Source organism: Pseudoliparis swirei, chromosome 2, assembly GCF_029220125.1.
Source record: "Pseudoliparis swirei isolate HS2019 ecotype Mariana Trench chromosome 2, NWPU_hadal_v1, whole genome shotgun sequence".
In the NCBI taxonomy this organism is placed as follows: Eukaryota; Metazoa; Chordata; class Actinopteri; order Perciformes; family Liparidae; genus Pseudoliparis; species Pseudoliparis swirei.
The window spans coordinates 24,977,653-24,997,058 of record NC_079389.1 but is presented as its reverse complement, the minus strand read 5'-3'; the positions used below and the strand labels follow the sequence as shown (position 1 = coordinate 24,997,058).

The window sequence follows — 19,406 nt, the reverse complement described above, 5'->3', positions numbered from 1 at the left end:
ACACACACACACATAGACACACACACACATATAGAGACACACACACACACATAGAGACACACACACACACACACACATAGAGACACACACACACACATAGAGACACACACACACACACACACACACATAGAGACACACACACACATAGAGACACACACACACATAGAGACACACACACATAGAGACACACACACACATAGAGACACACACACACACATATAGAGACACACACACACACATATAGAGACACACACACATATGTATAGAGACACACACACATGAGAGACACACACACATAGAGACACACACACATAGAGACACACACATATAGAGACACACACACACATAGAGAGACACACACACATGTATAGAGACACACACACACACATGAGACACACACAGACACACACACACACAGAGACACACACACACACACATAGAGACACACACACACATAGAGACACACACACATATAGAGACACACACATAGAGACACACACACATAGAGACACACACACATAGACACACATAGAGACACACACACACATAGAGACACACACACACAGACACACAGAGAGACACACACACACACATAGACACACACATAGAGAGACACACACACATAGAGACACACACACACACACACATAGACACACACACACACATAGAGACACACACACACATAGAGACACACACACACACACACATAGACACACATACACATACACATAGACACACACACACACACATATAGAGACACACACACATAGACACACACACAGACACACACACACACATAGACACACACAGAGAGACACACACACATCGACACACACACACACACATATAGAGACACACACACATATACACACACACACACACACACACACACACATATATACACACATAGACACACACACATATATACACACACACATAGACACACACACACATAGACACACACACACACACACATATACACACACACACACATATAGACACACACATAGACACACACATAGACACACACACACACATAGACACACACACATACACATAGACACACACACACACATATAGAGACACACACATAGACACACACACATACACATAGACACACACACATACACATACACATAGACACACACACACACACATATAGACACACACACATATAGACACACACACACATAGACACACACACATACACATAGACACACACACACACATATAGAGACACACACATAGACACACACACATAGACACACACACATATACATAGACACACACACACACACATAGACACACACACATATAGAGACACACACATAGACACACACACATACACATAGACACACACACATACACATAGGCACACACACACACACACATCCCTCCGGCCCATGCTTGGAGCTCCTCCCAGTGGCTCTCAGCCCGCAGCTGGAGGTCAGTGGAATGTGAACACGTCCGTGATCTCCTCCAGGTCCTCAAACACACCGTGGGGGGCGGGGCTCCAGGTCCTGGGACCAGTTACCTGGTTCAGACCTGAGGGGACCGGGTCTTGGGACCAGTTCCACCTTGGAGACATGCTGGTCTCTGCCGGTCTCTGCTGGTCTCTGCTGGTCTCTGCTGGTCTCTGCCGGTCTCTGCTGGTCTCTGATGGTCTCTGCCGGTCTCTGCCGGTCTCTGCCGGTCTCTGCTGGTCTCTGATGGTCTCTGCCGGTCTCTGCCGGTCTCTGCCGGTCTCTGCCGGTCTCTGCCGGTCTCTGATGGTCTCTGCCGGTCTCTGATGGTCTCTGCTGGTCTCTGCCGGTCTCTGCCGGTCTCTGCTGGTCTCTGCCGGTCTCTGCTGGTCTCTGCCGGTCTCTGATGGTCTCTGCTGGTCTCTGACCCTGCCTTGGTCTCCAGAGTCCGGGGGTCCTGGCGGCGGTGGACTCCACTGTGCACAAGGCGGCCGGCGAGCGCTTCAAGATCTCCGGCTTCCCGACGGTGAAGTACTTCCTGAGAGGAGAAGACACCTTCACGCTGCCGCAGCTGAGGAGCAGGGACAAGATCATCGAGTTCATGCACAGGTGAGCCACTTCCTGTCTGCTCATGACCCACTTCCTGTCTGCTCACGACCCACTTCCTGTCTGCACACAACCCCCTTCCTGTCTGCTCACAACCCACTTCCTGTCTGCTCACGACCCACTTCCTGTCTGCACACAACCCCCTTCCTGTCTGCTCACAACCCACTTCCTGTCTGCTCACGACCCACTTCCTGTCTGCTCACAACCCACTTCCTGTCTGCTCACGACCCACTTCCTGTCTGCACACGACCCCCTTCCTGTCTGCTCACTTCCTGTCTGCTCACGACCCACTTCCTGTCTGCTCACGACCCACTTCCTGTCTGCACACAACCCCCTTCCTGTCTGCTCACAACCCACTTCCTGTCTGCTCACGACCCCCTTCCTGTCTGCTCACAACCCACTTCCTGTCTGCTCACGACCCACTTCCTGTCTGCACACAACCCCCTTCCTGTCTGCTCACAACCCACTTCCTGTCTGCTCACGACCCACTTCCTGTCTGCACACGACCCCCTTCCTGTCTGCTCACTTCCTGTCTGCTCACGACCCACTTCCTGTCTGCTCACAACCCACTTCCTGTCTGCTCACAACCCACTTCCTGTCTGCTCACGACCCACTTCCTGTCTGCTCACGACCCACTTCCTGTCTGCACACGACCCCCTTCCTGTCTGCTCACTTCCTGTCTGTTCACGACCCACTTCCTGTCTGCACACGACCCCCTTCCTGTCTGCTCACGACCCACTTCCTGTCTGCTCACAACCCACTTCCTGTCTGCTCACAACCCACTTCCTGTCTGCTCACGACCCACTTCCTGTCTGCACACGACCCCCTCACTGTCTGCTCACAACCCACTTCCTGTCTGCACACGACCCCCTTCCTGTCTGCTCACAACCCACTTCCTGTCTGCACATGACCCCCTTCCTGTCTGTTCACGACCCACTTCCTGTCTGCACACGACCCCCTTCCTGTCTGCTCACGACCCACTTCCTGTCTGCACACGACCCCCTTCCTGTCTGCTCACGACCCACTTCCTGTCTGCACACAACCCACTTCCTGTCTGCTCATGACCCACTTCCTGTCTGCTCACGACCCACTTCCTGTCTGCTCACGACCCACTTCCTGTCTGCACACAACCCCTTTCCTGTCTGCTCACTTCCTGTCTGCTCACGACCCACTTCCTGTCTGCACACCCCTTCCTGTCTGCTCACGACCCACTTCCTATCTGCTCACGACCCACTTCCTGTCTGCTCACGGCCCACTTCCTGTCTGCTCACGGCCCACTTCCTGTCTGCTCACGGCCCACTTCCTATCTGCTCACGACCCCCTTCCTGTCTGCTCACGGCCCACTTCCTGTCTGCTCACGGCCCACTTCCTATCTGCTCACGACCCCCTTCCTGTCTGCTCACGGCCCACTTCCTGTCTGCTCACGGCCCACTTCCTGTCTGCACACGACCCCTTTCCTGTCTGCTCACTTCCTGTCTGCTCACGACCCACTTCCTGTCTGCACACGACCCCCTTCCTGTCTGCTCACGACCCACTTCCTATCTGCTCACGACCCACTTCCTGTCTGCTCACGGCCCACTTCCTGTCTGCTCACGGCCCACTTCCTATCTGCTCACGACCCCCTTCCTGTCTGCTCACGGCCCACTTCCTGTCTGCTCACGGCCCACTTCCTATCTGCTCACGACCCCCTTCCTGTCTGCTCACGGCCCACTTCCTGTCTGCTCACGGCCCACTTCCCCTCTGCTCACGACCCCCTTCCTGTCTGCTCACGACCCCCTTCCTGTCTGCTCACGACCCACTTCCTGTCTGCTCACGGCCCACTTCCTGTCTGCTCACGGCCCACTTCCTATCTGCTCACGACCCCCTTCCTGTCTGCTCACGGCCCACTTCCTGTCTGCTCACGGCCCACTTCCTGTCTGCTCACGGCCCACTTCCTGTCTGCTCACGGCCCACTTCCTATCTGCTCACGGCCCACTTCCTGTCTGCTCACGACCCCCTTCCTGTCTGCTCACGACCCACTTCCTGTCTGCACACAACCCCCTTCCTGTCTGCTCACAACCCACTTCCTGTCTGCTCACGACCCCCTTCCTGTCTGCTCACAACCCACTTCCTGTCTGCTCACGACCCACTTCCTGTCTGCACACAACCCCCTTCCTGTCTGCTCACAACCCACTTCCTGTCTGCTCACGACCCACTTCCTGTCTGCACACGACCCCCTTCCTGTCTGCTCACTTCCTGTCTGCTCACGACCCACTTCCTGTCTGCTCACAACCCACTTCCTGTCTGCTCACAACCCACTTCCTGTCTGCTCACGACCCACTTCCTGTCTGCTCACGACCCACTTCCTGTCTGCACACGACCCCCTTCCTGTCTGCTCACTTCCTGTCTGTTCACGACCCACTTCCTGTCTGCACACGACCCCCTTCCTGTCTGCTCACGACCCACTTCCTGTCTGCTCACAACCCACTTCCTGTCTGCTCACGACCCACTTCCTGTCTGCACACGACCCCCTCACTGTCTGCTCACAACCCACTTCCTGTCTGCACACGACCCCCTTCCTGTCTGCTCACAACCCACTTCCTGTCTGCACATGACCCCCTTCCTGTCTGTTCACGACCCACTTCCTGTCTGCACACGACCCCCTTCCTGTCTGCTCACGACCCACTTCCTGTCTGCACACGACCCCCTTCCTGTCTGCTCACGACCCACTTCCTATCTGCTCACGACCCACTTCCTGTCTGCACACAACCCACTTCCTGTCTGCTCATGACCCACTTCCTGTCTGCTCACGACCCACTTCCTGTCTGCTCACGACCCACTTCCTGTCTGCACACAACCCCTTTCCTGTCTGCTCACTTCCTGTCTGCTCACGACCCACTTCCTGTCTGCACACGACCCCCTTCCTGTCTGCTCACGACCCACTTCCTATCTGCTCACGACCCACTTCCTGTCTGCTCACGGCCCACTTCCTGTCTGCTCACGGCCCACTTCCTGTCTGCTCACGGCCCACTTCCTATCTGCTCACGACCCCCTTCCTGTCTGCTCACGGCCCACTTCCTGTCTGCTCACGGCCCACTTCCTATCTGCTCACGACCCCCTTCCTGTCTGCTCACGGCCCACTTCCTGTCTGCTCACGGCCCACTTCCTGTCTGCACACGACCCCTTTCCTGTCTGCTCACTTCCTGTCTGCTCACGACCCACTTCCTGTCTGCACACGACCCCCTTCCTGTCTGCTCACGACCCACTTCCTATCTGCTCACGACCCACTTCCTGTCTGCTCACGGCCCACTTCCTGTCTGCTCACGGCCCACTTCCTATCTGCTCACGACCCCCTTCCTGTCTGCTCACGGCCCACTTCCTGTCTGCTCACGGCCCACTTCCTATCTGCTCACGACCCCCTTCCTGTCTGCTCACGGCCCACTTCCTGTCTGCTCACGGCCCACTTCCTATCTGCTCACGACCCCCTTCCTGTCTGCTCACGACCCCCTTCCTGTCTGCTCACGACCCACTTCCTGTCTGCTCACGGCCCACTTCCTGTCTGCTCACGGCCCACTTCCTATCTGCTCACGACCCCCTTCCTGTCTGCTCACGGCCCACTTCCTGTCTGCTCACGGCCCACTTCCTGTCTGCTCACGGCCCACTTCCTGTCTGCTCACGGCCCACTTCCTATCTGCTCACGGCCCACTTCCTGTCTGCTCACGACCCCCTTCCTGTCTGCTCACGACCCACTTCCTGTCCACACAACCCCTCCTGTCTGCTCACAACCCACTTCCTGTCTGCTCATCACCACTTCCTGTCACACGACCCCTTCCTGTCTGCTCACCCTGTCTGCTCACTTCCTGTCTGCTCACAACCCACTTCCTGTCTGCTCACAACCCACTTCCTGTCTGCTCACGACCCACTTCCTGTCTGCTCACGACCCACTTCCTGTCTGCACGACCCCTTCCTGTCTGCTCACTTCCTGTCTGTTCACGACCCACTTCCTGTCTGCTTATCACCCCTTCCTGTCTGCTCATCACCACTTCCTGTCTGCTCATCACCACTTCCTGTCTGCTTATCACCACTTCCTGTCTGCTCATCACCACTTCCTGTCTGCACACGACCCCTCACTGTCTGCTCACAACCCACTTCCTGTCTGCTTATCCCCCCTTCCTGTCTGCTCATCACCACTTCCTGTCTGCTTATCACCACTTCCTGTCTGCTCATCACCACTTCCTGTCTGCTTATCACCCCTTCCTGTCTGCTCATCACCACTTCCTGTCTGCTCATCACCACTTCCTGTCTGCTCACGACCCACTTCCTATCTGCTCACGACCCACTTCCTGTCTGCACACAACCCACTTCCTGTCTGCTCATCACCACTTCCTGTCTGCTTATCACCACTTCCTGTCTGCTCATCACCACTTCCTGTCTGCTTATCACCCCTTCCTGTCTGCTTATCACCACTTCCTGTCTGCTCATCACCACTTCCTGTCTGCTTATCACCACTTCCTGTCTGCTCACGACCCACTTCCTATCTGCTCACGGCCCACTTCCTGTCTGCTCACGGCCCACTTCCTATCTGCTCACGGCCCACTTCCTGTCTGCTCACGACCCCCTTCCTGTCTGCTCACGGCCCACTTCCTGTCTGCTCACGGCCCACTTCCTATCTGCTCACGACCCCCTTTCCTGTCTGCTCACGGCCCACTTCCTGTCTGCTCACGGCCCACTTCCTATCTGCTCGACCCCTTCCTGTCTGCTCACGTCTGCTCGGCCCACTTCCTGTCTGCTTATCACCCCTTCCTGTCTGCTCACGGCCCACTTCCTGTCTGCTCACCCCACCCTGTCTGCTCACGGCCCACTTCCTGTCTGCTCACGACCCCCTTCCTGTCTGCTCACGGCCCACTTCCTGTCTGCTCACGCCCACTTCCTCTGCTCACGGCCCACTTCCTGTCTGCTCACGGCCCACTTCCTGTCTCCAGCTGCCCACTTCCTGTGTCTTCCTGTCTGTAGTCATGCCCACTGTGTGTCTGTAATGTGTGGTGTGTGTAGTCATGTGTGTGTCTCCAGTGTGTGTGTGTGTGTGTGTGTTCCCAGTGTGTGTGTGTGTGTGTCCAGTGTGTGTGTAATGTGTGTAATGTCTGTGTAATGTGTGTGTGTGTAATGTGTGTGTCGTGTGTGTGTAATGTGTGTGTAGTGTGTAGTTTGTGTGTGTGTGTGTCCAGTGTGTGTGTGTGTGTGTGTGTGTGTGTGTAGTAAGTGTGTGTGTCCAGTGTGTGTGTGTGTGTGTCCCAGTGTGTGTGTGTGTCCAGTGTGTGTGTGTAATGTGTGTGTCCAGTGTGTGTGTAATGTGTGTGTCCAGTGTGTGTGTAATGTGTGTCCAGTGTGTGTGTGTGTGTGTGTCCAGTGTGTGTGTGTAATGTGTGTGTGTGTGTGTGTGTGTGTGTCCAGTGAGTGTGTAGTAATGTGTGTGTCCCCAGTGTGTGTGTAATGTATGTGTGTGTGTGTGTGTAATGTGTGTGTGTGTGTGTAATGTATGTGTGTGTGTGTGTAATGGGTGTGTGTGTGTGTAATGTATGTGTGTGTGTGTGTGTGTGTGTGTGTGTGTGTAATGTGTGTGTGTCCAGTGTGTGTAATGTGTGTCCAGTGTGTGTAATGTGTGTGTGTGTCCAGTGTGTGTGTAATGTGTGTCCAGTGTGTGTAGTAATGTGTGTGTGTGTCAGTGTGTGTGTGTGTGTGTGTAATGTGTGTGTGTAGTAATGTGTGTCCCAGTGTGTGTGTAGTAATGTGTGTGTCCCAGTGTGTGTAATGTGTGTCCAGTGTGTGTGTAATGTGTGTGTGTCAGTGTGTGTGTGTGTAATGTGTGTCCAGGTGTGTGTAGTAATGTGTGTGTGTGTAGTGTGTGTGTGTAATGTGTGTGTCCAGTGTGTGTGTGTGTGTGTGTGTGTGTAGTGTGTGTCCAGTGTGTGTGTAGTAATGTGTGTGTCCAGTGTGTGTGTAATGTGTGTGTGTCAGTGTGTGTGTGTGTGTGTGTAGTGTGTGTCCAGTGTGTGTAGTAATGTGTGTGTGTCCAGTGTGTGTGTAGTAATGTGTGTGTCTCCAGTGTGTGTGTAGTAATGTGTGTGTGTCCAGTGTGTGTGTAGTAATGTGTGTGTCCAGTGTGTGTGTAGTAATGTGTGTGTCCCCAGTGTGTGTGTAGTAATGTGTGTGTCCCCAGTGTGTGTAGTAATGTGTGTGTGTCCAGTGTGTGTGTGTGTCCCCAGGGTGTGTGTAGTAATGTGTGTGTGTCCAGTGTGTGTGTAGTAATGTGTGTGTCCCCAGTGTGTGTGTAGTAATGTGTGTGTCCAGTGTGTGTGTAGTAATGTGTGTGTCCCCAGTGTGTGTGTAGTAATGTGTGTGTGTCCAGTGTGTGTGTAGTAATGTGTGTGTGTGTCCCCAGGGTGTGTGTAGTAATGTGTGTGTGTCCAGTGTGTGTGTAGTAATGTGTGTGTCCCCAGTGTGTGTGTAGTAATGTGTGTGTCCAGTGTGTGTGTAGTAATGTGTGTGTGTCCAGTGTGTGTGTAGTAATGTGTGTGTGTCCAGTGTGTGTGTAGTAATGTGTGTGTGTCCAGTGTGTGTGTGTGTGTGTGTGTGTGTGTGTGTAGTGTGTGTGTCCAGTGTGTGTGTGTGTGTGTGTCCAGTGTGTGTGTAGTAATGTGTGTGTCCAGTGTGTGTGTGTGTGTGTGTCCAGTGTGTGTGTATGTGTGTGTGTCCAGTGTGTGTGTAGTGTGTGTGTCCAGTGTGTGTAGTAATGTGTGTGTGTGTGTGTGTGTGTGTCCAGTGTGTGTGTGTGTGTGTGTGTGTGTCCAGTGTGTGTGTGTGTGTGTGTGTGTGTGTGTGTAGTGTGTGTGTGTGTGTGTGTAATGTGTGTGTGTCCCCAGGTGTGTGTGTGTAATGTGTGTGTGTCCCAGGTGTGTGTGTAATGTGTGTGTGTGTCAGGTGTGTGTAGTAATGTGTGTGTCCAGTGTGTGTGTAGTAATGTGTGTGTCCCCAGGGTGTGTGTAGTAATGTGTGTGTGTGTCCCCAGGGTGTGTGTAGTAATGTGTGTGTGTGTGTCCCCAGGGTGTGTGTAGTAATGTGTGTGTGTGTGTCCCCAGGGTGTGTGTGTGTGTGTGTGTGTCCCAGGTGTGTGTGTAATGTGTGTGTGTGTCCCAGGTGTGTGTAATGTGTGTGTGTGTGTCCCAGGTGTGTGTAATGTGTGTGTGTGTGTCCCAGGTGTGTGTAATGTGTGTGTGTAGTAATGTGTGTGTGTGTCCTGGGTGTGTGTAGTAATGTGTGTGTGTGTGTGTCCCCAGGGTGTGTGTAGTAATGTGTGTGTGTGTCCCCAGGGTGTGTGTAGTAATGTGTGTGTGTGTGTGTCTCCAGTGTGTGTGTAGTAATGTGTGTGTGTGTGTCTCCAGTGTGTGTGTAGTAATGTGTGTGTGTGTGTCCCCAGGGTGTGTGTAGTAATGTGTGTGTGTGTGTCCCCAGGGTGTGTGTAGTAATGTGTGTGTGTGTGTCTCCAGTGTGTGTGTAGTAATGTGTGTGTGTGTGTCTCCAGTGTGTGTGTAGTAATGTGTGTGTGTGTGTCCCCAGGGTGTCCTCACTGTAAGTCAGCTGTTCCTCACTTCACTGCAGCAGCAGAACTCTTCAGAGAGGACCGCAAGGTGAGAGGAGCCCCCTGGTGGCCAGGAGAGAGAATGCAGCTCTAACACATGAAGCATAGACTTCTATACAACCAGAGGAGTCTCCCCCTGGTGGCCAGGAGAGAGAATGCAGGTTTAACACATGAAGCATAGACTTCTATACAACCAGAGGAGTCTCCCCCTGGTGGTCAGGAGAGAGAATGCTGCTTCAACACATGAAGTATAGACTTCTATACAACCAGAGGAGTCTCCCCCTGGTGGCCAGGAGAGAGAATGCAGCTCTAACACATGAAGCATAGACTTCTATACAACCAGAGGAGTCTCCCCCTGGTGGTCAGGAGAGAGAATGCTGCTTCAACACATGAAGTATAGACTTCTATACAACCAGAGAAGTAGCCCCTGGTGGTCAGGAGAGAGAATGCAGCTTTAACACATGAAGCATAGACTTCTATACAACCAGAGGAGTCTCCCCCTGGTGGTCAGGAGAGAGAATGCTGCTTCAACACATGAAGTATAGACTTCTATACAACCAGAGAAGTAGCCCTGGTGGTCAGGAGAGAATGCAGCTTTAACACATGAAGCATAGACTTCTATACAACCAGAGGAGGCGCCCCCTGGTGGTCAGAAGAGAGAATGCAGCTCTAACACATGAAGCATAGACTTCTATACAACCAGAGGAGTCTCCCCCTGGTGGTCAGGAGAGAGAATGCAGCTTTAACACATGAAGCATAGACTTCTATACAACCAGAGGAGTCTCCCCCTGGTGGTCAGGAGAGAGAATGCTGCTTCAACACATGAAGTATAGACTTCTATACAACCAGAGAAGTAGCCCCTGGTGGTCAGGAGAGCGAATGCAGCTTTAACACATGAAGCATAGACTTCTATACAACCAGAGGAGGCGCCCCCTGGTGGTCAGAAGAGAGAATGCAGCTCTAACACATGAAGCATAGACTTCTATACAACCAGAGGAGTCGCCCCCTGGTGGTTAGAAGAGAGAATGCAGCTCTAACACATGAAGCAGAGACTTCTATACAACCATGACGCTCGTCCCATTGTTTCTGGGTAAACAACTCTCCAGTGTTTTCGTGATGAGGTCGTCCCTCGCGGTTGACAGCCAATCAGGTGGTTATTGGCGCTCCTCGGCCCCGGGCTCCGTCTGACAGGCTCCTGGCCTCCAGAAGACCCTCTGAGGCTCCGGCTCTAATCGATGCGATTATAGGAGTGATTATTATGGGATGTCCGAGCGTCGCGTCGCTGCAGCTTTTGTAGACGTAGACGACCTTTTTACAGCTGATAGATGTTCAGAGTTTACAGTTGAAACAGAAACGGATGAACCCGGCAGCAGCAGCAGCCATTGTTACACAACACCAAGGCTGTGTCTACTACCGCGCACTTGAGCACTTGAGCTGACTTTCAGTGTTCGAAGTGTGCCACTGAAAAAACCAGCAGAATTCAGTGCACTGAAAGTACCCGGATGGCGCTCTGCAAACGGGTAAAACATGTCGTGTAAAACGATGGACACTACTCGCACTAAGCGGCCGCCATCTTGGCGACGTAGCGGAAGAGGAGGAGCCCTTTCGCCAGCTTTTCATTTTATTTCTAAAACAATGGCGGACAGCACAAGCGGTAGACCACGAAGCTACAGACCGTAAATGTAAGTATCAGCGGTAATTACACATTGTACTGGTATTACAATGTACTACTAACATGCCATTCTCAGATTAGTGATCATACCTAGGTAGCATTAGATGCCATTGGATCTGCATGGCAGTTATGATAAGCTAGCTGGCTAATCCACCACCCGGTCCTCTTGCCAGTCCGACGAAGGTGCACTTTTATCGGACACTTTCCGCTTGACGAGCGGGGCAGGTCGGCTCCAGGCGCTTCTCCAGCGGCAAGTCCGACGACAGATAGCTATGTCAGTCATCGGACAGTGTTAAACAACGGCGGTTCTGTTAAACAATCGAAATAGCAATTTTAATAATGGATTAACAATGGATATGCTCAGTTTAATAACGGGTTAACATGACACCATGACGTTTGCCCACACGCCGCCCGATAATTAATACCGTTACGATAGCTATCTAAGCTTGTCCTTCTAGAAATAATTGTAGCTTTCAATCATCGTTGTGTGTTTTTTTAATGTTGTGTATGTATTAATTTAAATGTAATCGTGGTCTGGGACAGAGCACTGAATGGCTGTCCTCTTTCTGTTTCCTGCCCAGAGACGTTTCCTGGAGGTGCTGGTGCTGGTCCTCTGCTGCCCTCCCGACATCTGGCTCCAATGACCTCTGGCACCTCACATCCACCTCCAGGGCCTTTAAGAAGATGGACCGCCATCGCGTCTTCAGTATCCCGAAGGACCTCTCCACAACACACCTGGCCTTTGACAGGCAGCAGTTGTAGCTTGGAGGTGGACAGGCTGCCTGAAGGGGGTCATGAGGCAGATGGGTTGGGACAGGCAGGGATAGCCACCATCCCCAAGGATACAGTATCCTGGTGGAGGGGATGACTGCTCATAGAAGATGGGGCTGTTATTCAGGACCCTGGCATCATGCACTGAGCCCGGGGCCTGTCGAAGGCCCTGGCCACCACCCGATAGGAGGTGGCGCTGGCAAGCCAAAAAATACAAACTAGACAGGAGATCTCGGGGCCCCAACCGTGGTCAGTCAGTGCCCAGCACAGCCATGAGGGCGTTGAATGACTCGGGTGAGCCTGAAGTCCACCCTCATGTCACTGTGGCCATCACAACACAACGCCAGCAGTGGCATTGCAGCATTGATACGGCAGCGCCGCCTGGGACTGGGTGGCTGCTGTAGAGTGTGGGGAGGGGAGGGGAGGGGAAGATTATATTAATATGTAAGTCATTTTATCAATAAAATGTTGTCATTGCGTTTTCTTATTTATATTAGAATTGATGCATGTTTGTAACAATAATTAATATGCCTGTGTTCAATTGCTAATTGATAACTGTATCAGGGTGAACTTCACTACAACAGAGATGTGTATAAAAGTACAGTCAGTCAAAGTAGGCCTATTACTGTGTGAATTCAAGCAGATGATGACTATCATTTCAGTGGATAATTCTTAAAACTAATTGGAATCTAGGGACAAACATGTACAGATTTGTCATGTTTTATTTCCATATGGTGTGTATGTGGATTGCAAAGAAGAAGGTTACTTCTGACAAAGATCATTGAGAATTTAGCATACCTAGCGAGGAGAATTTAATTGCAACTACTACATGAAGCTATGCTGTGAAGGTAAGGCAAAATCACAATTAAATTTACATATACCATCTCGACTTCAGCCAGAAGGCGGAGGCTCCTGCCGCGATTGTGGAGGTATCGCAGTTTCCACATGGGGTGGAGAAAGGTAAACAAGGCAACAAGAGGGCAAGAAGTGCATTCATTTGGTCACTTTAAGGGTTACGGGATCGCAAGCAGATTTGCATATGTCACTCCCGGCTTAATTTCGCGGGTGCCGTGAACAGATTTGCGTCCGTCACTTCCGCCAAGTGGTAAACGTAAGTGTTCCATTTGAGACAGCACTTCATCAGCCATGCAGTGTACTTCGTTAAGTGCGCGGTAGTAGACACAGCCCAAGGCCTGCATGAGGGAACCCAAGGAGTGCTAACGTATGCTAACGTGCTAACGGTGACCAACACACCACCAGATGGAGGTCACATCATGGTGTTACCAATGACTAGAAGTACTCTAAGCTCCTCCCCCTGAAGGTCTCTGGTTCCCCCTCAGGTCCAGTACTCTAAGCCCCTCCCCCTGAAGGTCTCTGGTGGTCTCTGGTTCCCCCTCAGGTCCAGTACTCGGCGGTGGACTGCACCCGAGGCCAGAACCAGGACCTGTGTAAGCAGGAGTCGGTGGAGGGTTACCCGACCTTCAACCACTACAACTACGGCAAGCTGGTGGGGACATACCACGGAGACCGAGGGGTACGTGTGTGTGTGTGTGTGTGTGTGTGTGTGTGTGTGTGTGTGTGTGTGTGTGTGTGTGTGTGTGTGTGTGTGTGTGTGTGTGTGTGTGTGTGTGTGTGTGTGTGTGTGTGTGTGTGTGTGTGTGTGTGACCTTTGACCTCTCCTCAGGAGGCCGGCTTCATCGGCTTCATGCGTAGTCTGCGCGGTCGCGACCAGGAGAAGGTGGTGAAGAAGAAGGAGGAGTTCTGAGGCGCTGCACTGTGACCTTTAACCCTGGGGTGCCACCTGGTTACCTTTGACCCCAGCTGACACCCGGTGACCTTTGACCCTGGGGTGCCACCTGGTTACCTTTGACCCCGGCTGACACCTGGTGACCTTTGACCCTGGCTGGTGACCTTTGACTCCGGCTGACACCTGGTGACCTTTGACTCCGGCTGACACCTGGTGACCTTTGACCCCGGCTGCTGCCTGGTGACCTCAGAGCTTTTTATTTTTTTATTTGAACGAGGCCGACGGAGAACCTGAGAGATGGGAGGAGACAGGAAGTGATTATTTTGTCTCCGCCCCTAAAAACACTGTGACCACGATGACGCGTGTGAAGCTTTATCTATGCAACGAGGGGGGGCACCGTGGGGGGGGGGGCCTCAACGGTTAAAGGGGGAGGCGGCTTCACGACCACAAAATGATCCGTTGTCCTCATCAAGGGTTCTGAAGGTTGTAGATGGGGGGGGGGGTGAACTGGCCTCCAGGTGTGTGAGGTGTTTTCCCGGTGGTCAGAAACAGAAACGCAGTCTTGATGCATTCCAGCCAAATGTCCCACAATGCACCTCTGCCCCCCCCCCCCCCTTTGAAGGTTCTCAGGGAAGCGAAACACAATGAAGAGTTTTTCATTCCAGAAACTTGTGAGTTTGTTTACATCAGTTTGTTGTTCCACAACGTCTACAGAACAAAAACATCAACAACTAGAACGGGCACTCGGTAGAGCGCATACCTTCGCATATCACAAGATTGGGCATTGAATTATGAACATTTTGGCATTAGTTGCATGCCAATTGGACAAAAATGTATCGTGCTATGGTAAAAAAAAAGATGTTGACCTTTCCATGACCTTGACCCGATTGATCCCAAAATCTAATCAAATGGTCCCCGGATAATAACCAATCATCCCACCAAATTTCATGCGATTCGGTTCAATACAAATAAATAAAGAAATACACGGCGATCAAAACATTACCTTCCGCATTTTCAATGCGAAGGTAATAAACAACAACAAAGACACGCTTCATGAGGTCAACAACAACAACCAAAGATCAGACGGAGATGTTGAATATCAAACACATGCAGGATAAAGACCACAAACAACACTAAAGTAACCAAACACTCTGGTTCCTCCCTTCACAATAAGAGCCCATGACATAATATTCACCTGGTTCCTCCCTTCACAATAAAAGCCCATGACATAATATTCACCTGGTTCCTCCCTTCACAATAAGAGCCCATGACATAATATTCACCTGGTTCCTCCCTTCACAATAAGAGCCCATGACATAATATTCACATGGTTCCTCCCTTCACAATAAGAGCCCATGACATAATATTCACCTGGTTCCTCCCTTCACAATAAGAGCCCATGACATAATATTCACATCCTGCAGTGTAGAAATGTTTCTAGATTTCTGTCCATCGTTTGTTTTGTTTTATCTTTTTGATGCTGAATGATTAAAAATGGAATAAATCAACAATGAAAACATCGCCTGTTTCTTTTCTTTGTTCTCTGAGCGTTCTGATGAAACTTCACACACCTCCATCACACACCTCTACCACACACCTCCACCACACACCTCCATCACACACCTCCACCACACACCTCCATCACACACCTCCACCACACACCTCCATCACACACCTCCATCACACACCTCCACCACACACCTCCATCACACACCTCCACCACACACCTCCATCACACACCTCCATCACACACCTCTGTAAAGAATATATATTTTAGCTTAGCACAGCCTAGTATTGTTTGCATATAGATTATGTGTAAGGTGGAAAAACACTGAATGAGAGTTGAATACTTCGGCAGGGCGCTCTGGCGTCTGAGCTGATCTAAAGAAAGATAACAGTGACACCTAAGGAATTTTTATGCACCCCCCCCCCCTTCTGCACTGCACTCATCCAAGAAGATGACTAGACAGAGAGCTCATTGTATTCATAGTTTAGAAAGAGCAATCACAGTCCTTACCTCACCAGGAAGATAGATAAGGAAGGGTCCAGATGGGGCCATTATTCTCCTTTCAGACACTCGAAGCCACTCACTGACCCCTCTCTGACACACACACACACACACACACACACATGGCCTTTCTCCAACCCACACACACACACACGTGAAGGGCTCCTTTTGACAAATGACCTCCAGCGCATCCCACCTCGGAAGAGATAAGATTATCTTAGGAAACTCCTCAGCTCAGACAAAGGAAGCTACATGTGAATTCCATCTTTCTTCCCACACTCTTCACAACATATGCACTCATTGGCAGACGAGAAGAACCAATGAAGGAGCGACAACGGCGGAAGCAGAGGAGCAAGAGCCAATGAGAAAACCCCACCCCCTTATCTCCTGATCAATCAGAACTGTTCCTTTCGGCTATTTAAAATGGCTGCACACTCTGAACGCGTCTTCTCTCCAGCGCTGGGGCCACGGGTCCCAGCTGAGGAGGGGGGTCCATGCATGATGTCTACTTGTATCCTGATTTCTGAATAAAACGCTAATAAATGTAACGTAGAAGTCTACCGCTGTCTTTCTTCCAGTGAGTGTCGTCCAGGTGGTGTGTCGCTGTCCAACTCCAACAAATGGTAGCAGACGAATGGTTGTGAAAACCGGTCCAGAGACCTGAGGAGGACAGCACCTGAGATCCCAGACAGACCACTTGTTCTAAGACCCGCTCCAAGAAACTGATTAAACCCGCCGGTTTACAAATAAGGTAAGACTGAACCTGTTTAATTCAAAATCAGTCAAATTGAACACTCTAAATTTGATCAGGAGTATTGGAAGTGAGTATTGGAACTGCCAATTTTTTTTGACTTAGTTTAAATAATAGAATAAAGCGTAAAAAGGGAAATCACGATACAGTTTGACACAAAAGTCCTCTAACATAAGTGAGGCCAGCGAGTAACGCTGGAGAGACGACCCCGAAAGGAACTGGGGCCGCATAGTCTAAAGTCCTCTAACATAAGTGAGGCCAGCGAGTAACGCTGGAGAGACGACCCCGAAGCTGGGGCCGCATAGAAATTAAACACGTGTGTAATGCATAAAACTGTGAATGAATGTTGAATACCGGTGCATGGTGAAAATGTTGTCAAAGTGGAATCAACAGAGCAAAGTCGAAACCTAACGGTGACAACGAAAGCTCTGGTCTGTTGAATTGCACGAGTGATAAATGAGGATTTATTGTTCTGAAAGGCACGTTGCCGAGTAAAGAACACATTGTATGGCGATTATGTACTACGTTTAAGAGCAGGTACGAGTTTGAGATTGAGGAGGATACTGAGAAACAACGAGGAAACTCCGCTTAACAAGAGCAGAAACGTAAACACGCGAGGGAGAGACCAGCGGCGAGCTGCTGCGCGGCCCCGCGGAGGGCACGCGCCTTCACAGACAGAGTAGCCCCCCTTCCCCATTTAGCTGCGCGCGCCGTTCTCCACCCTGCAGGCACCCAGAGCGAGCCGAGTTGAGAGCAGAACAGAGCAAGAACAGTAACGGAAGAATTCCTTTTGAAGATAACTATTAATTAGTAGAGTGTGCGACCATCTTTTACTCTTTGAAATGATGTTTTGAAGAAATGCATTGTTTTGCCAAATTTTTAATTTTTCTTTAAATTAACTGATCAATTGCCCGGCTAGCTCAGTCGGTAGAGAATGAGACTTCTAATTCAAAGGTTGTAGGTTATTCAGTTTTAAATTGATCCCCTTTATTATTTTATATAGTCATCTATTTTATATTTTTATTATAATTTTTCCTCAGTCTCTCTTAAAGATTTGACCCTTTCAAGCATAACTGCAGTTTTTCAGCCACAAGGCACCTCTCTTAGCAGTTCAGATAAAAATAATAAAAGAAAAACTGAGAAAGGTTGATGTTTCTAAGATAATGATGATGCCACCATTGGATGGTGAGGGAGGAGCAGCTTATTTAGGTAGAATCAGAGAGTTGTAGAACGACAAACTAGGGAAAGATTTCCTTGAATATAGCAGGACTGAACAGTTTTTAGGTTATCAATAGAATCATCAGTGACTGTGACCATACAGACCGAACTGAAAGGGATAGGACTAAAGTACATGAACTTCTATGACTGGGAAGCTCAGGTCAGACGCCAAATAGATAAAAATAAACAGAGCAGAGAAAAGATGACTTGACCAAAGCAGAAGTAAATGGCACAAGCCACGGTGCAGCAGACTGCAGCACAACTACATGGACCTTAAGTCCTGTATAGTCCGTATCCAGCTCCTCCTCCAAATCCATAAGCACTGATCTATCAACAGCCACAGCAAGCCACGTTTGCACCGCTTCAAGCTTAGTTCCCTCAAACCTTATGTTCCGCAACAGGTGGGTCAGCAGCCCATAGATGGGGCCCCATAACAGAGAGATAATATGCATAAAAGAAGCCCGCTCAGGAGTAAGAGGAGTAACTACTGGGGCAACGGAGGCTTTAGACGAGTATTAATAAATTTGTAATTATAGTCAGGCTGGACATTGGGCTAATTTTTGTCCTTATCCACCACAGGGTTAAGCAGTCTCAGTCAGGACCACTTCAGTACTCTCATAATGTCTAAACCCCGCCATAACAAGCACCCAACACATAGCCACAGCCACAAGGCAACAGTGATCCACGGCACCAGGCCCGGACCAGAGACACAACATTAGGCGTGCCCAGATCCAACAGCTGACAGCGAACTGTATCCACTGAACAGAAGTGTGCCACGCCCACGAGTCACCCAATGATTCAACTGGAGACTAAAGAGACACTGAACAGGAAGCAAAGGGTCCGGTGGGACAGAGTAGATGATGATGACATCACACCTCTGCATGACAACAGCCAGCAGTGGAGACTTTGGTTCAAAGTCCTGCATCCCGACTCGCCACCAGGGGACCAAAGACATTGTGCCCTTAACTACACCTTGATACAAGATGAGATCTGAGATCCTGAGGGACTGCCTGCAACACGAGATTGAGGTTCGTGAAGACCCAGCTGAGGAGGCTTGGAGATCTATGCAGAGCAGCAAGGAGTAGCAGCGGCTGTTGAATGAACACCAGAGTTGCTGATTGTATGCAGTCGTTGACGCCGCAGCTCCACATCACAGTGTTGGTCCAGAGTGGAGGCACAGAGAAGAACAATGGTGAAAGCAGAGGCTGAGGCTACGGACTGGGTACACACACACATTAAACACTTGCATTACTCCACATTTGAGAACATGTAAAGAACTGCACACACATCGGAGGTCCAGTTAATATTAGAGACACATGCTAAGACACATGCTTAGCCGCACACATAGTAGAGAGAACACTGATCATGGGGACACTGACAACATGCTTAACTTATTTTTCAGACACCTTTAGGACTGAAGGGTGAACTGATGTGTGACTGATTCTGATAGCTCCCATAGAGATAGAGTTAAAACCGCATATGATTCCAATTTAATCGTCACCAGCATCCCTTAAGGATGGAACAGACTGTAGATATATTTTTTAAATCATAGAAT

At 50.6% G+C, this 19,406-nt stretch overlaps 1 protein-coding gene and 1 long non-coding RNA gene across 2 annotated transcripts in view; both read left to right on the top strand.

Moving 5' to 3' along the window:
* pdia5 (protein disulfide isomerase family A, member 5) overlaps positions 1–15,394 on the top strand; it is a 50,661-nt gene extending 35,267 nt beyond the window's left edge. The window contains exons 13-17 of the mRNA XM_056436499.1: positions 1,909–2,072; positions 7,062–7,072; positions 9,663–9,733; positions 13,527–13,661; positions 13,812–15,394. Of these exons, the coding sequence (XP_056292474.1) occupies positions 1,909–2,072; positions 7,062–7,072; positions 9,663–9,733; positions 13,527–13,661; positions 13,812–13,892 (462 nt within the window). The 3' untranslated portion in view covers positions 13,893–15,394. The remainder of the gene's footprint in view (positions 1–1,908; positions 2,073–7,061; positions 7,073–9,662; positions 9,734–13,526; positions 13,662–13,811) is intronic.
* LOC130207310 (uncharacterized) lies at positions 10,333–12,605 on the top strand. The gene is made up of 2 exons (XR_008834271.1): positions 10,333–11,366; positions 11,938–12,605. It is a non-coding gene; the product is annotated as an uncharacterized LOC130207310 (long non-coding RNA).
* Positions 15,395–19,406: the final 4,012 nt, after the last annotated feature.